The 21,298-nt window shown below is 35.2% G+C and overlaps 1 protein-coding gene across 13 annotated transcripts in view; it reads right to left on the bottom strand.

Annotated features, from left to right (window-relative positions):
* Positions 1-21,298, bottom strand: part of CCDC171 (coiled-coil domain containing 171) — a 293,940-nt gene that overhangs the window by 203,078 nt on the left and 69,564 nt on the right. For all 13 annotated transcript variants that reach the window (XM_070248923.1, XM_070248931.1, XM_023627387.2 and 10 more), the window contains 3 exons: positions 17,212-17,304; positions 13,073-13,233; positions 8,991-9,129 (listed from right to left, as the gene is read on the bottom strand). In XM_070248923.1, the coding sequence (XP_070105024.1) occupies positions 8,991-9,129; positions 13,073-13,233; positions 17,212-17,304 (393 nt within the window). The remainder of the gene's footprint in view (positions 1-8,990; positions 9,130-13,072; positions 13,234-17,211; positions 17,305-21,298) is intronic.

Genomic DNA, 21,298 nt, shown 5'->3' with positions numbered 1-21,298 from the left:
CTGCCTGCTCTGTTATTTCATTGTATCATAAAGGTACTAGGTTCCTTTTAATTGCTCTTCACCAAGATCCATATTGTTTTCAACAACACCCTTAAACAAGGGGTTCCCCGTTCTCTATTCCAAATAAGGTCAGTCCCCTGAAGCAGAGTTGCAGAGCTCTTTCCTCTTATAGCCAGCCTGCTTTTCCCCCTGGACATTCCTCTGTGCCACTGCATTGGATTTGGAGATGGTGACCCACTTTTCCAGAGGAACAATCCTGATCTATAAGTGACCATTAGGGGGGTTGCAAACCCTGGTCTTCTGGGGTAGGAGGAATTGGCCCCAATATTCTTGGTCTGCTATACCTGGGGTGGGAGCTTCCACATTACAAGTGAGGGCTGAATGGAGGAAGAGAGATTTGGTCTTCTCAGACATGCCTGCCTGGAATAGAGTTGCTACAACACAGGGCTCTGAGGGATGAGAAATTCTAGCAGTCTGCCCTTCCCAGGATGACACCATAGCCCCAGCCTGGGAGCTAGGGAGAGAGGAAGGGCCCATCTTCTTGGCCACATCCACCTGGGGTAGAGCTTCTAGAACATGAAGCAGAAGTAGAAAACGGGTCATGGAATGGGTCATCACTCAAATGCCACAGACTCTCACTGTTCTTACTGAAATTTAATAAATGTTCTTCTTTTTACTATCTTGAGAAATAATTTTTACATACTATACAATTCAACCATTTAAAGTATATAATTCAACCGTTTTTAGTACATTCATAGAGTTGAACAACCATCACCACAAACAATTTTAGAACAGTTTCATCATCCAGAAAGGAAACCCCATACCTGTTAGCAATCTCTCCCTATTTCCCCCCAACCTCCCCAGCCCTAGGCCACCCTAATCTACTTTCTATCTCTATAGATTTGTCTATTCTGGACATATCATATAAAGGGAATCGCATTTTATGTGACCTTTTGAGTATGGTTTATTTTACTTAGCTTAATGTTTTCAAGGTTTACCCACATTGTATCATTGATCAATACTTCCTTTCTTTTTGTGCCTGAATAGTATTCCATTCTATGAATATACCAACTTTTGTTCATCAATTCATTCATGCATTAGTTGACAGACTTTTGGGTTGTTTCAATTTTTTTGCTGTTATGAAAAATGTTACTATGAACATTCTTCTACAAGTTTTTGTGTGGATGTATATTTTCATTTCTACTGGGTATACACCTAGGAGTACAACTGCTAGGTCATATGGTAACTCAAATTTTAACATTTTGAGGAACTTCCAAACTATTTTCCGAAGGGGCAGCATCATTTTACATTCCCAGCAGCAGTGTATGAGGGTTCCAATTTCCCTACAACCTCAGTAACAATTATTATTACCTGTATTTTTTATTATAGTCATCCTAGTATGTGTGACACAATATGTCATTATGGTTTTGATTTGCATTTTCCTGATGACTAATGATATTGAGCATTTTCATGAGTTTATTGGCCATCTGTATATTTTCTTTAGAGAAGTCTGTTCAGGTCTTTTGTCAGTTGAGTTTTTTTATTGTTGAGTTATAAAAGTTCTTTATATATTCTGGATAAAACTCTTTTATCAGATATATGATTTGCAAATATTTTCTCCCAATTTATGAGCTGTCTTTTTATTTTTCTGATAGTGTCCTTTGAAGCACTAAGGTTTTAATTTTGATGGTTAGTAGATTTTCTTCAATAAAAGTTTCTACTATGCCCTAGGACAATTTCCAGAGCTTTATATGATTGTTGTGTTGATTTTTTTAAACTTTTCACCAGTTAAATTGTTTTTCTAAGTAGAGGGCTCACCCAGCTCCTTATTCTATCATTCCAGGAGTTCTTCCTCCCTCCAAAACATTTTAATATCCTAAAGGCTTAATCTCTCTTAAGTCTTCTTAAATAGTATTCTCCTAGTATTATCACATAATTATCTTTCCAGAGGAACTCCAGCATCATATTCACAAGTTACACACACACACACCCGCTCTGTTATGTCAATACATATATTATCTTTAATGCTTATCAAAACTCCTCCACGATAGAGATTATTAGTATCATTTTACAAATGAACAAACAGATTCAGAGGGCTAATATCACTAAAGGTCACACAACTATTATGAGATAGGGCTGGGATTAAAACCCAGATCAATCTGCCTCCAAAATATACGTTCTTTATATTATGCCATGCTGACTGAGGTTAAGTCCCCATCAATACTAAGGAATAAAAGTTCACAGAAACACAAATGTAGAAAGAAAGACAAATTGCATACTTGGAGTCAGCTTAATACAAAGGTTCAATTAAATTCCTAGCTCAACAATAATACTCTTCCAAGTGTAGGGCTCAATCCTGACTGAAAGATGAGCTAAAATTTCAATGCAATTATAGTTTAAAATTGGATTTAATGTCAAATTAGCCATGAAACATTAACAGGTGTAAATTTTTTCAAAGAACAAAGAAGAGATTTGATCAATGACAAGGCTTAAAAGAATTAACTATGCTTTAAAGTTGCCCTTACATTTATACTTAGTCAAATTACAACTTTCTACAGAGATATCTGGCTAATAGTCTTATAATATAGACAATAGAAAATTTACTTATATTTAATAGTTAGGTTTACAAACAAGCTAATGACCAGAAAAATTGTCCTTCTTTTACAGTTGACAAATATTTTTCCCCTAATAAATTGTTTTGGTTTTATAAACGAAACTTCCATTCTTCATTCATATAGCAAAAATGTTTGGGGTTTTCTTTTTAAGTATGGATTGGACTTATATTTAAATTTTGTTTCCAATGCTGTTAGTTCTCTTAATAGCCTTTTGATGTGCAAGAAATTCTAGAATGAAAACAGAATCTACAGCTAAAAAAACAAAACCGTTGGATTGAAAATAAAATGCCAACCAAAGATAAAATACTAAGTTTCTAATTTTTATTTGACATGTTTTACCATGTGACATAAAGAGTAAGTTCAGGTTAAATGTTAAATTATTGACTGAGCAAATCATGTAATTTGAAATCCGTGGAAGTTTAAAAGAGAGAACTGTAGGATAAAAGGACTCACTTCTTTTTGCCTTGGACGTAATTCACATAAAGAGTTTGTTACTCTAAGAATACAAGTCCCTTAATGCTATGTTGGCTAACCAGATGACATTTAGATGAACATTTACTGATCACTCATCATGAACCAATGACTACTTTAGAAGTCATGAGGAATCCACAACCTGCGTAGACAGAAGACTAAAAATATCAAAATATTCAAAGAAATATCAGAAAAATTTGTGACCAGCAGACCTTAATGTATTATTAAAAAGGAGTCAAAGTTCGTTATAAAATATCTTTAACCAGAAAGAACAAATAAGATGACAAAGAACTACATTATATTTCTACCTTGGTATACCATATCTTACACATTGCTAAAATGAATGAATTTCTGGCTTAACCTGGCACGCCATCCTTTTTGTTTCTTTCATAATCATCATATCTTTCTTTGAGTCTGCAAAAACTTATTCCTCACTTTTCTGCTAACCATCCATGAATATCAAAATTGGATAGGCATGTAAACAAAATTTTCCAATGAAAACTCCTGAAGAAACATATAAAAAGCACATGCAAACATTTATATCTAGAAATTGGCAAATGGGCCCTGCTGAACTGCAATGGAAAAAGTTGACTCAAGCCATAAAAAAATAGTAAAAGCAATTAAGGGACACTTAATAAGGTTTAAAACAGTAGAAAAAATAATAGGTAAAAAATAAATAGAAGTTTTTTTAAATAAAATTAGAACTTTAAACATAGGTTGAACTTTTGAAACAGTGATACATAATGCTTATAATTTCTGAACACTTTTGAACTCAAGTAAGTTTTTAAATTTTTAATTTAAATATATTTTAAGTTATTATGAAGCAATTCTAAGTAAAAACAGGAGCATCAGAACCTATAATCAACATCATGTACTTTTGCTCCACAGCTCACCTTTTCAGCCTATCTTCCACCTTGTTACCATTCCAGACCCAGTGCATTTGTAAGGACTCAGGGAGAGCTTGCTCAGCTGAACTGAATTTGATCTCGTGAGCTTTCCAAATCATCACCATCTGCAGCTTCTCCTTGATCAGATTAATGATAGCTAACATCTCTTCTTCATAAAACCGTTTACTATTTCTTTCCCTCCTTGCTTGCCTTTGCTGCTTCCAAGGATATGAGCCTTCTATGATCCTAACTGCTTATCTCACATGATGAAATGTCACCCTCCCTTACATAGCTTTACAATTAGTTTATTTTTCAGTAGACACTACCTTCCATTCTGAATATGGGCCTTGACATAAAAACATCTCCCTCTCTCTCTCTCTCACTCTCTCTTTCTCTGTCCCTTTCTCACATACACATACATACACCATTTTATTTTTTCACAGGTCAAAAATGAGATTTGAATTTTCAAAACTCAGTAATGTATATAAGAATAAATTTCAAAAAGCTTTATGCCCACAATATAAATTTAGGAAGCCAATCATATAATGAATATTTACATACACAAATACAAACACACACATTTGATGAATACTATTTAATAGTATTAAATTTTTATGGGCCACTAAGAGAGAAAGTGATGGTTATATTAACAAAAACAATGCTTATATATAAATACTACTCCTATTCTGAGAAAAAAACGGGAATCAACAATTTTTTAGTGAAAATTCAAAATAGAATATATTTTAGCCCATTAGCTTCGAATGCCTCCTGCAAAATCAGAAATATGTCCTTCTAAAGCAAACCTAATAGGTCATTTGAAGCAAAGATATTATCAAGAAACATTAACTTTTCCACAAAGCATAGCAATCAAAGCACTTCCCAAAATCCTATCTAATGCTGGCAATCACTATTATTATATAATCAGTCCAGCCCCCAGAGTATAGGGAAAAAATATACACTTGACTATTTTCAATCACAAGTTGTTTAGAGAATAAAATATTCTTTGAGCAAAACCTCATGAGAACTAGAATTCCCTTTTCAATATATGGTCTCTCCTAGAGCTGTAACTAAATATTACTGAGTGGCAGAAAAACAAATCTCAAGAAATGATGGACTTAAAAAAATTTCATTGTAGAAAGCACAAAGCAAGTCCTAATAATACCAATTTGAAAATGATAGCTCCCCTGCTTCGAGAGAAGCAGATATAAAAACTCACAGTAATGACTAAAAGACCCAACTGGATCTCTTGAGCCTCTGATGGACTTTAAGAAGCATGATCACTAAAGCAGCTTAAACTAGAAATTCAGTTTTATTTGGTAGTTGATTAAATCATTATTATATTCATAGATCTTGAAATTAATAGTTCAATTTTAATCAAAACCTTTTGAAGCCAAATTCAATAGTGTATAACACAGAACATGAAATTAATTTTGTTAAATCCTTAGATGTCCTATGTTGAAATTCTATTAATTCCATGACATTAAAGATAATAATAATATGCCATTCATTTACTAATTGTATCCTTTAAATCCATACATCGAATAGGAGGAATTTCATTAATATAAAAGTACAATTAAAGTTGGCTGGGTTTATATTTTGTCCTATACTATTACTACAAAATTATTTGTAATCTATTTCTTGAAATGAGGGAGCTATCACTTTCCAACTGGCTTATTAACACTTTGTGTATCCTGACCTGGATGATCTCTAAGGCCTCTTCCAGCTCTAAAAGGCTATAATATGCTACATTATACACGTTATCTTTAAGTCTCAAAACTTCCTGAAGTCATTGCATATTATTAACAACACTTTGATCTCTCTAGTAAACCCAGAGAGGAAAGTGGCTTTAATTTTCTCTTGCAATGCAGCAGAGAAAATAAAGACCAAGACTTGAATAAGAGCCATGACCATGGCCTAAACTAGAAAACAAGCTGTTACCTCAAAGGGAGAGAAAAATTACCTGTAAGTAATTTATGCTTTCCATCTATATTCTATAAAATACTGAGACTACTATGTTCAAAAGAAATATAACTGTGGGAAAGCCATACCAGGGTACACAAGATCTTGGGATGTCATTAAAACAAAGGCTCATTTCCAAAAGCAAAAGATAAAAGCTTCCTCTTGGGTCATTTTCTCTTCAGTCAAAAGCAATTATGAATTCACAGCAAAAATAACAGCCAGATTCTGAGGATGCAGAACTAGAAAAACTCCATTTTTTATGGTTTAAAACTTTTAATTTGACAGATATCTCTTTATAGAGAAATTTTAACCCCCCCACAAAAGCCATTAGTCTATTGAAAAAAAACAATAAAGGAATATGTGCAAGAAAAATATATTTAGGAAAAGTGATGAATTTTTAACAAAAAGAAAAACATTGCACTTACTATTGAAAGAAATAGTATTTTGATTAAATAATTTTTAAACTTCATATTATAGGGGGTAGGCCCTGTAGCCAAGTGGTTAAGTTCACGCACTCAGCTTTGGTGGCTCGGGTTTTCGCCCATTCAGATCCTGGGCCCAGACCTATACTCCATTCATCAAGCCATGCTGAGGTGGCATCCCACCTAGGAGAACTAGAATGACTTACAATTAGGATCTACAACTATATTCTGTGGTTTTGGGGAGGGAAAAAAAATTAAAATTAAATTTCATACTATAGTCAGGTAAAGAGATGGAGAGTAACAGTTCTAATAAGCATAAAATGGAACAAGCTAAAAAAAAGACAATAATAGGGGGAAAAAAAAGGAGGAAAAGAAAACAGAAAGATGGAAGAAAATAAGACGTACAGCCAGGGGTTTAAGAGATGAAAAAATGGAGAGGAATATATAAATACTTAGGTAGAACCATATAAACTGCAAATCACTTAGGTTGCAACCTGCATAAGTTTTCCAAACATCCCATTAGCTCTTCAGCAAAGAACTATTCACAGATCTGCAACTGCTTTTAGTAACGCATCAAGCTTTGAAGAAACAGTCTACAATCTACAGCACTATGATCAAAACAATGGTGTTCTGATCAACAACAGGATGAGTGCCAAAGACCCAAACAATCAAACAACGGTTGCTAGTGAGCTGCACCTTGCCTTATTTCAGACCTTCCACCAAACTGTAAAAGTTATAAAATAAAAACCTGTTGGCACCAAGTAAATTTTTTAATCAAAAAGCACATACCCTCTGTGGTGAATTAAGCCAGCTTCTTTTATTTTGCATCTAGCCACTGGAGTCCTGGAACGCTCAAATTAGGAAGATTCATGCAACTTATATTGCTGATTGTGTTTTTGCTGTTGCCATCTCAGTTATAACTCTGGCTCACTTTCCAGACTATTGAGTACAGTGCCTAATAAGCAAGCACACCAAACTCAAGACTCAGCTTAATGACTCTGACATGCTTTTCTCCACCACTGATTCATCCTTCAGAACGGGGAGTTCAGAGGTGGGAGGGCCACAGAATTTTGGGTAGCACATAACAGTGAACAGGCACCAGAGTATGCTACACCAAGAGCTCTGAACTTTCTAAAACCCCACATCCAAACTACTCCAACAATAAATTCAACCACAGAGCAAGCAATGATATCAACCCCTGACTCGTAAAACATTGACTATCTTGAGTTGAATGGAGACTGTATATAACATTGGATCATTTGAAACTGATAAAGAGTATAAATTTTATCCCATCATTACCGTTCCATCCCATCGTTACCTTTCTATCTGGGCAGCATTGGTTTGGCCACCTCTTCTTAGTATAACCCACAGTCTCCAGCTTTTTTTGACAAGGAGAAAAAATATTCATTTTCCTCAATAACTGATATCACTGAGTTATGGGCTATAACTGAAAGTAAAGTAGCAAGTCTGTGAGGAAGGTATGTTTGTGGGGAACAAAACAAAGAGGAAATAGGGCATTACTCTACACTTTATGCCCTCCCTGTTGGGGTTTCCAGGAAACTGCAGGAGTATGCTGCATCAACCAAATAAATCCACCCAACAAACGTTTATTGAGCCAAGTACTATAGTGGAAACTTAGAATGTAAAATGAATTAAGTTAACCTCAAAGCATTCACAGTCTCTTGAGAGAGATAATACACATCAGCTTTGGATGATGTAATGATGAAGATGCTAAACTAAGTATTAAAGAAACAAAGTTGGGAAGGGGCAGAATTCTGACTTTAGGTGGATGGGAGAGTAGGGAAAGATGGGAGAGTAGGGAAAGATGGAATGGAGGAAAGCTTCCCAGACTGCAAGATATCAGAGAGGGGCGTCACAGGATATACAGGAATTTGTTCACGGAAAAGAAGAGAAGGAGCATTTCAGCCAATGTGGGTCAAAAAAATGAACAGTGTGAACAAAAGGTGGAAGATATGAAAGTATATAATGTGTTGAGGAAGCCAAGAGTACTCTAATGTGGCTGAAGCAAGACACTCAGTAAACGATGGCAAAAGAAGAAGCTGGAAAAGTTAACATGGAGCCCAAAGAAAACGGCCTTCGATTACATGACAAGCAACTGGACTTTATTCTGAAAGCAACAGGGAAACATCAATGGTTTTTAAATAAAGGGAGAGTGACAAGATCAGATCAGTATTTTAGAAAGATAAATTTGGTGATGGTGTGAAAGCTAGATTATCAGGAAATAGAGATAGAGTGATCAGGTACAAAACGATTACAAAAGGGAGTCTTTGAAATCATTAGACCTATTCATTATAAACCCTGATCCCCCCTTCACCTAGGTAACCTTGTTTTATACACACACACACACAAAAAGAAAAACCCTGAATAAATTTTAAACATTCTATAATTCAGAGTTTTCACTAATTCATTAGTTTTCCCAATTATTCCAAAGAAGAGAGGTTTCATTATGTACATCTTCGTTGTAAGCAGCATCTAAAGTTTTGAAAATTTATATCAATGTTACTAAAATTACTTTCACACTATTATCTCACAGCATGTAGTGAGGAAAAAACCTGTTAAACATCAAATTTGACCCAATAAAGTAATTGCCATAGGGTTTTCTTTTTTATACTTACCATTACAAGCTCTTCCTGCAATTCACTGCAACTTTTTTCATTATACTGGAGTCTCTTTGAAAGGTCTATAATTACTTTCTTCTGTTCCTCGATCTCTTCATTTAGTTTCTTGTTTTGGGAGAAATACTCTCTTTCTAGTCTGAAAAGTTAGAGTGTCAGAGCAAGTTCTTCAAATATGCTTTTATCAAGTCCTATTATACACCTTTAACATAAGTGGCAGATGTACTATATATCACATTTTCAAGCCAAAAGGCTTTTAAAGACCACCTCTCATTTTTTCAAATAAAAAGAACTGCACATTCTTAAATGAAAGACTCTAATAGAATAATATCTCCCCACTTTTGTTAGCAGATATTTGTACCAAGCCCAAGGTTATAAGCGAATAGATTTAGTTATGTTGATTTGGTATCACCATTATCTTTGATGAACAAAACCCACCCACCACAGTTCAGTTAGCTCAGAAACCACCTCAAAACAGAAACCAGTCCCATCAAGTAATTTTCAAATTAAAGTATAACATTAGAAATGGAATAAGTGTTTATTCCTGAAAGTCCATACAAGTGAAACTGGTGTGGTGCTATGGAAAACCCAAAAGCAAGAGTAATCGCAAATCATATTCACTGTAAAAAATATAAATTTCTCTTCAAAGGATTTGCCTTCCTATTTAAATTTTCCTCAAGCTGGTATTAAACTGTATTTACATTCTTGTGTGGATATATGATGAAGGCAGCTTGGAAGTATTTCACTTTAAAATTTGCTGTAGGTAATCCATCGAATGAATAATTTTAATTCAAATTAAAATGTTACCATTATTTTTAATCTGAGGTCTTCCCAGTAAATATAGCAGACCCATTTCCTATGATTTTTAAACTGGAATGCGGGAGATAGGATGATGCAGTATAACCAAATCCACACTACAGTCAGGCCGTAACCAAATAAAGAGCTAATTTTTGAATGGCACATGATCTTACTCTGAACAGTCAACACTCCTTTCTCTACAATGGAACACAGACAATTCTAGTGCCAACCCTTTTGTATATTCCCATTTAGATCAAGGATATTCCAAGGTAGAGTAGCTAAAACTTAAAATAAAAATGTATAGAAGGATTAGACACTAAATTTATATAAATCTCCAGACAGTGGAACTGAACAGCAAAAACAGATCAAAGTAGAGAAAAGATAAGAAAATCAATCCAGGAATCCCAAAATACAAATAATAGAAGTTCCAGAAAGAAAAGGCAAAAGAAAATGGAAGGGAAAAAATCAGCAAAGTAATAATGCAAGAGAATTTCCCAGAAATGAATTACTTGAGTTTCTAAAATTGAAAGAGCTCAATGAGTACGCAGCATGTATGAAAAACAATCCATGCCAGGCCCATCATCATGAAATTTCAGAACACTGAGAACAAAGAGAAGTTGCTGCAGAGTGTCCAGAGAATATGGAAATTCATATATATTATTATTTTATCATGTGTTATAATGTAATATGAGTAAACCATTTCTAGATAGTCGCCTGTTTCCAGACTTGGTGGCCACTCTGTACGAGTTTCCAGAGGAAAACATGGGCCACATACAAAAGATCAGGAATCAAATGACTTCAGACTTCTTGACACTAGAACTGAATGAATAACCAGTGAAGTACGAAAGAAGGTAGAGATCGAAAAAAGACATTTTCAGTATGTAAGTTTTAAAATTTTTCCTCTGATGTGGACTTTCTCAAGAAGCTACTTGGAGTAAATCAAACAAGAAAGAAGGCACAAAATCAGCAAACAAGAGATCCAATATTGAAGAGAAGTAGAGGAAATTCCAAGGATGATGGTGAAGGGAAGTCCCAGGATGACTGAAAAGGGAGCCTAAATAACAATTTATCCAGCATGGAGATAATGGAGAAAGGAGTCCAGGAGGGATGACTCTTAGACAAAACTTACATACGACAGACTTTCTGAGGTGTAGCAACATAATTAGAGATTTTCAGTTCTGTCAGAGAGTTTAAGAATAACTCAAAGATTGGTGCACATAAACTAATACAATTTAAAAATGAAACAATTATTAACTATTCATTCCTTTGATGATTCAGCAAATCTTCAGTTAGCAGCTCTTCTGTGCCAGGCACTATTCTAGGCATTGGGAGACAGCAACGAGCAAAACAAAGTTCCTCTCCACATCAGAAAACAGACAATAAACAACAAAGAATATAATAAAATGTGCTATAAAGAAAAATAAAGATGAGTTACCCAAAAAAAGTGGTTAGTTGGTGATAATTGGAATGCAAAACTTGAGTAAAATTTTTCAAGCACCAAAACACAAATAATAGCAAAACAAACTTAAGAAAAAAATTTGCTTTGGGGTCAAATTAGAAGAGCACACAGGTTAAAATCTTAGAATCGTTCACAGGTATCTCAAAGTTCCTCTAGTCCAACCTTTGCAGGACCCTCTTCTTCCTCAATATCCATGGCAGAGAGTCATCCACCCTCGGTTTTGAACTTCCCAATGAGGGAAGCTCACTGGTTTCCCAAAGAAGCCTATTATTTCACTGTTGGAAAAGTGTAATTGTCGGGGGTACAGTCTGACTTCTTTCAGTTTCACTTGTAGGTCCTAATCATTACCTCAGAGCAACAGTAAAGAAGTCTGCACTGTATTCTACATAAAGGCCCTTCAAACATATTTATATATAAATGTGCAAGTTCAAGCAGTGGTTCAAAGAAAGTAAAGGAGGAGAAGGCCTTAGAACAACATTCACAGAATGTCATTTGAGTCACCCTAGAGGAAGCAAGAAAGTTCAGTTCAGAATTACTGGTTTAAAATATTATAAGCATTACTAATAAAGGTAATCATAGTTAGAGTTTTAAATTTTTTCAACTTCAATATTTCAAGTGCCATCTTTATGATTTTTGCCATACTCATAATAATCACTACTACTTAAATAATACTTTTCTTTGACTCACCTCTTTACTTAAATGAAGTATTTTAAAAGGAATCTTTATATTACTGCTATAAATGGAAAACCATTATCTATTTGTCATAAATAGAAACTAACATTAAAAATAAATACATAACTCTAATGTACCAACCTATTATCATGTCATATACTACTAGTGGGAGGCATATCACCCTCTGGGGGGAAATGGTTTAAAATGTCTATTATCGACTTTTTTTTAAACATATTAAAGAATTATAAACTTCTTAAAGCAACCCACAGAACATTCCAGATGAAAGGCTTTTCAATTGAAAAAGGTTAAAATTAGTAGAGTCAGAAAGATCCTGACTCTGCCACCTATTAGCTGTCTGTCCTTACCCTCCTTAAGCCTCAATTTCCACATCTGTAAGCCAGAGATAAAAAGAGGAGCTGCCTCAGGGCCGGCCCTGTAGCACAGTGGTTAAGTGTGCACGTTCCACTTCGGCAGCCCAGGGTTCGCTGGTTTGGATCCCAGGTTCAGACCTGGCACCGCTTGGCAAGCCATGCTGTGGTAGGCGTCCCGCATATAAAGTAGAGGAAGATGGACACGGATGTTAGCTCAGGGCCAGTCTCCCTCAGCAAAAAAAAAAGGAGGATTGGCTGCAGATGTTAGCTCAGGGCTAATCTTCAAAAAAAAAAAAAAAAGAGGAGCTGCCTCATAGGGTGTTAAGTAAATTAAATGGACCCATGCAATGCCACGCACAAAGTGAGCCACAATGCATGCTAGCCACTAGGAGCAGTAGTACTCCTACGACTATTATTTCTGCAGTTTGAGAAGATTTGAAACATCTATCTCCACATAGACCATTTTAGGTGGCCTAGAAATCAAGGTCTTTAAAGATACTGTATTACATCAGGAAATACAATATAAAATACATTAATATACTTACTTCCTAGTGTAAGTACTTCATTTTTGAGACTACTTAGAATAGCCATGATACTTCAAAATCCAAAAGAGCATTTCCATATTTACCTATACAGGGAAGTACAGCTATGTTTCATCAAGTCCTTTACCTCCAACCTACCACTGCCATTAACGGGAGTTAGATCTAAAATCCTGCACATTCAGACTTATATAGGTTTCACAACCTCTTGATATTTAGAGAATTTTAAAGTAAAACACTTACAAACTTAGTTTTGCAAAGGTCTCTTGTGCATTATGCTTTTCTCGCTCATAGGCACTTTCAACTTCTTTGAATTCATTCTTGATCATTTCCAAGTCAGCAACAGCTTCTGCTTGGCTGGCCTTTTCTACCTGCAAAGCTCCTTCAAGGTCTCGAATCCGTAACTACCAGATGACAGAGAAGTCAGGAAAGCAAGTAAGGGAATGCTAGCGTCAGTCTCAAACTGAGGAGAGTAACGGATCAACAGCAGGTTATCATTCATCCAAACATTTCTTTCTTTCTGCTTTGGTTTAAAAAGGAAAATAAACAAGGCAGTTTATTCTCTTTCTCCACATGCTTAAAGGAAGGGAGGACAAGTGAAAGAATGAAGAGTGAACTGTGCTATGAAAAAGGAGAAGCTGACACAATATACCCCATCCCATCAACGTGCCTCATCCTGACCTACTAATCCATTTGGACACTTCTTTTATAAAACATGACAAATCAAGTGGGTTTTGAAAACTCAAGGGAAGTATTCTTCCTCTCTTATGAGAAACACATTACATGAACATCTTTATAAGCCTAAGAAAGTTAATAGATCTCTTTATTCCTGGAGATTTCTTACTGCAGAAATGTGAAGTTTTATTATCAAATAATAGTATTTGACTAAAATACTTATGGGTGTAGTAATACGACATCTAGAATTTGTTTCAAAATAATCTGGGGGTGGGGAGTGGAGGAGGGCAATAGATAAAACTCAGTTGGTCTGAGGTTGTCTTGAGCCTGAATGATAGGTACACGGCAGGTTCGTTTTACCATTCTCTCTACTTTTGCATATAATTGAAATTTTACATAATAGGATACTTTAAAAACTAGATTCCCTATATACACCAACAGTAGAATAGATAAACAAAGTTCATTCCCATAAAAGAATAACATGTAGCTGTAATCAGGCTACAGAACAGTTTCCAAAAAGGAAGCTCTCTGTGTAGTGTTAATATACTGAAAAGAGGAAGGTCCAGATCATTGTATATCGTATTCTAAGGTTTGGAAAATGAAGTGGAAAAGGTAAGAATAATTAACAGGCAAGAGGGTAGAGCAAGGGGAGGGACAGGAGTGAAAGCAAGAATTCTCCATCGTTTAATATTGTTGTGATTTTTTAACTATGTGGTTATTTTTCCTTCTCAGAAAATTAAGTTAAAAATTTTAAATAGTTTACTAAAGTTCAAAAAAAGAAGGGGAGTAGAAAAAAAATGCTTCACACTAGATAGAAAATGGGATTTAGGACCATAACGGGTTTGAATCCCAGATCTATAAATTAACTTATGTGAACTTGGGCATATTACTAAAACTCCAAAAACCTGAAGTTCCTCATCTGTAACTGGTAAATAACAATAAAAATAATGTACAGACTATATACTTTACAGCATTGCTCCAAAGATCTGAGACAATATTTATTTAATATTAATATTTACTTAATATTAAATATAAATGGATAATATTTATTTAATAAAATTAAATAGGTACTTATTAAGCATTTAATATGTGCCAGGCAATGTGCTAGTACACAAGATGTATACCATAATCATGAAAATATAGATATACAATCTTTGCCCGTGTGGAGCTCACAGTCTTCAGGAGAGGACAGACCACACAGAATGTGGTAGGCGCTCCTGTCACAGAGGCACAACAAAGGGCCTGAAATCAGAGAAAAGCTGTGAACTCTGCATGGGACAACCCTCCCAGGGGATGGCAAAAGACGACCTGAGCTAGGAAAGAGGAACTCGCCAAAAAAATGAAGCCTATGACGATATGAAAATGTTTCACAAATTAATCTATACAGATAACAATCACCAGAATTATTATTTCTAATTATCCAAAAATATTTTGGAATAACTGAAACATTCATTCTTACTCTAAAGTAAGGAAGTAAAATAGATAGGTAGATACAACTTTGTAAATTTTCAAATTTGGTCTTTTAAACTTTTTCTTTGCTGTTTTGTCTAAATCCAATGTTTATAAGTAAAATTATAAATCGAGGAGGGGCTGGCCCCGTGGCCGAGTGGTTAAGTTCGCGCGCTCCGCTGCAGGCGGCCCGGTGTTTTGTTGGTTAGAATCCTGGGCGCGGACATGGCACTGCTCATCAAACCACGCTGAGGCAGCATCCCACATGCCACAACTAGAAGGACCCACAACGAAGAATATACAACTATGTACTGGGGGGGCTTTGGGGAGAAAAAGGAAAAAATTTAAAAAATCTTTAAAAAAAACCTATAAATCGAGGAAACATTTTCTTCTGTCTATACTGCTATCTTCTGTCAGAAAATAAGCATACTCAATCACAAATGATAAACCAATCCAACTGAAATAAAAGTAGACTTCAATTACCGATTTTGAGTCAACTCTTTTGACTCTACTTTCTCCTTTTTATGACACAGCATCCAAACAAATTTAATAACAGAATACTTCTAAAATACACTTAACTAGTTTATGATAAGATGGTGATTAATTACAACTATTTAGTAGTCTCATTTGCTTTTAGACTAGTCTGAAATGAATTTTACTAGGTGTACCTCACTGAAAATACTTGTCAATATTTATAGATATATGATTCAAATACCACTTTTGCTTTTTTCCTAAGTCATAGCACTTAGTTAGATATCAAATATGAATTTTTAACTATATGAGTAAAAATACACATATAATAATTTTCATTTTTATACCTATTAACTATACATTCCCAGTGATATAGCTACAATGAAAAACTTCATTTTGAATTATACTTCTTTCATGAATTTAAAAGTTTAGCCTTATTGCTCATTGATGCCATTTTGGGTGATTCAATTATTTTTTTTTAAAAAAAGCTCAACTTACACTCGTTTGCTTAATATACAGACATACTCAAATACATGAGTCTGAGAATTTTGCAGGTAAAGGGGGCATTTCATTAAAGATAAAAATCAAATACATTTTGTTATAAAATTCTTACAAATTTAGTTGCATCTTATATTAAGACCTGTTTAAACAATAAGGTAAAACTGTAAATTCTATTAATTAACATTTAATATAGAGAAAAAGTCTGAGTCTTAAAAAAAATACAAATTAAATTAAGGAACTTAGACTTACGGAACTTTATGTAAAACTTTATCTACAACATAGGCTGAGGGCAGACTTGGTCCATGGGCTATAGTTTGCCAACCCCCCATTAAAATGCCTTCACTTCTCTTAGAAATTCCTTCTCATTCTCTAAGACATAGGGAAAAGGACACTTTCCTAAGGATGCCTTCATTCAATTCTCCTCTCAGGTTTAATCCCTCTCTTGATTATGTTCCCACAGTATTCCAGTATTTCATATTTCACCTATACATTTATCTACACATAGATGTGGATATATAAATATAGAGAGAGATAGTATTTCTGGTAATGGAAGGTAAGTCCCAAAAGGAGCTCATTCGCCTTTTTATCTTCAGCTCTTAATATAATCTTAGGTGATATGCACAGGATATACACTCAATAAATGAAAGTGCATTTTTTTTAAGATTTTATTTTTTTCCTTTTTCTCCCCAAAGCCCCCCAGTACATAGTTGTATATTCTTAGTTGTGCGTCCTTCCAGCTGTGGCATATGGGATGCTGCCTCAGCATGGCCTGATGAGCAGTGCCATGTCCACGCCCAGGATTCGAACCAGCGAGACCCTGGGCAGCCGCAGCAGAGCGCGCAAACTTAACCACTCAGCCACGGGGCTGGCCCCTGAAGGTGCATATTTTTTAAATGTTTTCAAAAAGAAATTCATCCCGTGGCTGTTGATAAAAAGAATACTCTGATCAGCTAATCTTTCTGTAACCGGGCAGATGGTAAACATTTTGGACTTGGCAGGTCTTAGGGTCTCTGTCACAACTACTCCACTTTGCCACCATAGCACAAAAGCAGCCACAGATGAGACAAAACTCCACAAGAACAGGCCGTGGGTGAGACATGGCCTGTGGGCTGTAGTGTGCCAACTCCTCTAATACATCAAAGATTCTCCTCAACTACATCCCTACAGGAAATCGTGTCTTAACAATATGCCACCCATTCTAAACGAAAACCTTAGTTCTCGGAACATAAGGCTGTTTTTCCCCAGCTTAATAAAGCCCACACAAAAAATGTTTGTTTACATTTTACCTGAATAATTTCAGAATTAAATTTTGATTCCAAATGTGCTGCTCTTTCTGCTTCAATATTTTCTTCTAATTTCCTCACTCTTAGAGTAGTTGCCTGAAAACAAATTAAAAGTTAAAACTCATAAACATTGGTATTTAAAGTGGACATGGATCACTATATTCCCAAATAGCTACTAATACTTTAGATTACCATAGCCTCATTTTTTTCACTTTGTAGGAGTGTAAAAGTCATGTAAAAAAATCAGGTAAAAACCATACTCGGGAAGAACACTCCAGAGCTTGCTTTCTTTTTCTTTTTTATTGAGGTACAATTTACATATAATAAACTATATATATTGAAAGTGTATAATTTGATACGTTTTGAGATATATATATACATGCACGAAATCATTGCCACAACCAAGATAGGAAATGTTTCCATTAGCCCTAAAAGATTCCTTGTCTCCCTTGGTAACTCCTTCATCCGGCCCACACCACCCCACCACTATCCCCAAGGAACCACCAATCTGGTTTTTGTCACTATGGATCAGTTTGCATTTTCTCCAATTTTATATAAATTGAATCATACAATGTGTACTCTTTATCGCTTGGCCTCTTTCTCCCAGCATGATTATTCCGAGATTCATCCACGCAGTTGCACGTATCCATAGTTCACTCCTTTTTATTGTTAAAGTGTCCCACTGTGTGGATACACCACGCTGGTTTATCTATTCACCTGTTGATGGACATGTGAGTTGCATCCAGTTTGGGCTATTACAAATAAAACTGCTATGAGCATTTGTGTACAAGTCTTTTATGGACAAACACTTTCATTTCTCTGGAGTAAATAGTGAAGGGTAGAATGACCGGGTCAAATAGTATGTTTTATGTTTAAAGTTTAATGTTTTATGAAACTGAAAAACTGTTTTCCAAATTACTTCCAATTTTATGCATCCTCACTAACGCTTGCCATGGTCATTTTTGGTTTTTTCTGTTTTTGTTTTTTGGGGGTTTTTAGACATTCAAATAGGCACATAACGGTATCTCATTTTAGTTTCAATTTGCATTTCCCTAATGACTAACGACATTAAGCATCTTTTCATGTTATTTATTACCCATCTGCATATCTTCTTTGGTGAAGTATCTCCTCAAACCTCTTCTCCATTTTTTAAATTGGGTTGTTTGTTTTTTATTATTGAGTTTTGCGAGTTCATTATATAATCTAGATACGAGTCATTTGTTGGATATGTGATTTGCAAATATTTACTCCCAGTCTACAGCTTGTCTTTTCATTCTCTTAAGAGTGTTTTTCACAAAGCAAAAGGTTCACTAAGATAACATTTAACATATTAAGTTTTCAGGCAAGAGTCCACTTCTGGCCAGAAGCAGAAATCAAGAGCTTTATTTCTGAATGCCATTTTTGTTGAGAAAATGCAACCCTGGGAAGCACTGGTTTCCTAGTCCCAAAGAGGGAACTGGTCATCACCAAAAGCCTATTAGGGTCTGGGCAGGAAGGGTTATGGCAACACCACCTGCACATGTCTCAAGATACCAGCAGCAAAGAACAGCCATGCTGAGAGTCCTGTCAAATACAGACAGTGGGATAGTGACGGAGAAAGACATTACTAATCTGATTTTCTTTCCTAGCTAAAATTTGGGCAAGAAATAAGTTTCTATTCATTATGTTTATTCTATCATTTAGCCTAAGGTGAAGCTTTTTTTAAACGCTCAATTTGATTAATTTGATTTTTTCCCTTTTTCTCTCACCATTTCTTTTTGTTTACAGACAGAGATGGTAATGGATCATAACAAGAAGGGGCATAAATTAAAAGCCGGATAATCCACAAACTAATCAAGCAGTCTATAAATAAGTAAGAAAAGACTACACTTTTCTTTGAGCAAAGTAATTCCCGTAACTTCTGTTAGGGTGCAGAGCATAAACACAGATATCTCTTCTTCTCTAGAGGCCTCTTCAGATATCACTTGCTACTAATGGCCTTCATAGTCAAGAAGCAACTCTTCTTAGGGACTTAACCACTTTGCGTTTCACAAACATGAAACCCAAAAAATATTTTTTACACTGAACTATTTGCTTTATTTAGATTGTGCAATCCTGTCAATCATAGTTCTTAACGAGTTAATACACTAGAAAAGATCTTTTTCCAGAGGGCAGATAAAGCAGTAAGTCCAAATATGATCCTTTTGGGTCTAAAGATAATTTAAATCCAAAAGAATAAGTTGATACTTTAAGTATAATCTCTTTGAAGGTAAAATCTGATATTTATATCCACTGAAAGAAGAAACTAGCACATATTCATAGTTTAGTCTGAAGACTCAAGACATTCAGAAAAACCGGAAATGAGGAAATTTGGATATTTAATACTAAGAGATTTTAATTACTTTTTTATGTGTGATAACAATTGGTATTATTTAAAACTCCTAGCTTTTTAAAATACATACTAAAGTGTTCACGGATGAAATTATATGATGCCTGGATTTGTTTTAAAATCATCAAAGCTGAGAGTTATAAGTAAGGGGTTGGTTCCCGAAAGAATATTGGCCATAAGTTGATAGCTGTTGAAGCTGAGTGATAGGCACAGAGAGTTATTATAGTGTTCGTTCTACTTTCATGTGTCATTGAAATTTTCCATATTGAAAATTTTTCTTTTTAAGATTTTATTTTTCCTTTTTCTCCTCGAAGCCCTCTGATACACAGTTGTATATTTTTAGTTGTGGGTCCTTCTAGTTGTGGCATGTGGGATGCTGCCTCAGCATGGCTTGATGAGTGGTGCCATGTCCGCGCCCAGGATCTGGACCAGCGACACCCTGGGCCACTGAAACGGAGTGCATGAACTTAACCACTCGGCCACAGAGCCAGCCAATGAAAATTTTTTTTAAACAGCAATGAAAGCAAAGTATTAAGGTTAATGAGAAAGTATGGTGCTGGTATCATTATTTACCCAACAAAATTATATTTTGACAACAAAAGATTATTAGAATAAATTAAGCCATTTATACCTAAACAGCAAAAGTAAATGGGAAGGTGGGAGTTTAAATCAATCAATTCCTACCTATATTGTTGAAATATTAAGATAAATCAAAGAAAATATTCCCTTCATACTCACTTTCATCTTTCTCAGGACATGTTTCACACCAAATATTAATCCCATAGGATGTTATTAGCTATTATACAAAAAAGCAATTTCATCATCATAAGCATGTGAGAAACAAAGGACTAAAGCCAAACAATTTTCTTTACTAAAGGACTTCTCGAAAAGTCAACATGACAATCCTGAGAAAGAAGAACAAAGTTGGAAGAGTCACATTTCCTGATTTCAAAACTACTACAAAGCTACAGTAATCAAAACAGTGTGAAACTAGCATAAGGAAAGACATATAGATTCACAGAAAAGAACTGAGAGTCCAAAAATAAACCCAGGCATCAGTGGTCAATTGATTTTTGACAAGGGTGCCAAGACCACTGAATGAGAAAGAATCATTTTTCCATTAAATGGTACTGAGACAACCGAATATACACATGCAAAAGAATAATCTGGACCCCTACTTCACATCACATATAAAGATGAATTCAAAATGGATCAATGACCTAAACAAAAGAGCTAAAACCATGACACTATCAGAAGAAAATACAGGGGTGAATATTCATGACCTCAGATTTGGCAACAGATTCTGAGATATGACACCAAAAGCAGGGACAACAAAAGAAAAAATAGGGGCCGGCCCAGTGGTGCAGCAGTTAAGTGCACACATTCTGCCTCAGCGGCCCGGGGTTCAGCAGTTCGGATCCCAGGTGTGGACATGGCACCGCTCGGCAAGCCATGCTGTGGTAGGCGTCACACATATAAAGTAGAGGAAGATGAGCAAGGATGTTAGCTCAGGGCCAGTCCTCCTCAGCAAAAACAGGAGAATTGGCAGCAGATGTTAGCTCAGGGCTAATCTTCCTCAAAATAAATAAATAAATAATAAAATAAAAAACAGATACATTGGACTTCATCAAAATTTTAAACTTCTCAGCATCAAAGAACATTATGAAGAAAGTGAAAAGACAACCTAGAGAATGGGAGAAAATATTTACAAATCATATATCT

The sequence above is a fragment of the Equus caballus genome, chromosome 23 (genome assembly GCF_041296265.1).
Source record: "Equus caballus isolate H_3958 breed thoroughbred chromosome 23, TB-T2T, whole genome shotgun sequence".
Lineage (NCBI taxonomy): Eukaryota > Metazoa > Chordata > Mammalia > Perissodactyla > Equidae > Equus > Equus caballus.
Note: the sequence above shows the minus strand (reverse complement) of the source record. Positions and strands in the feature narration are given on the sequence as shown.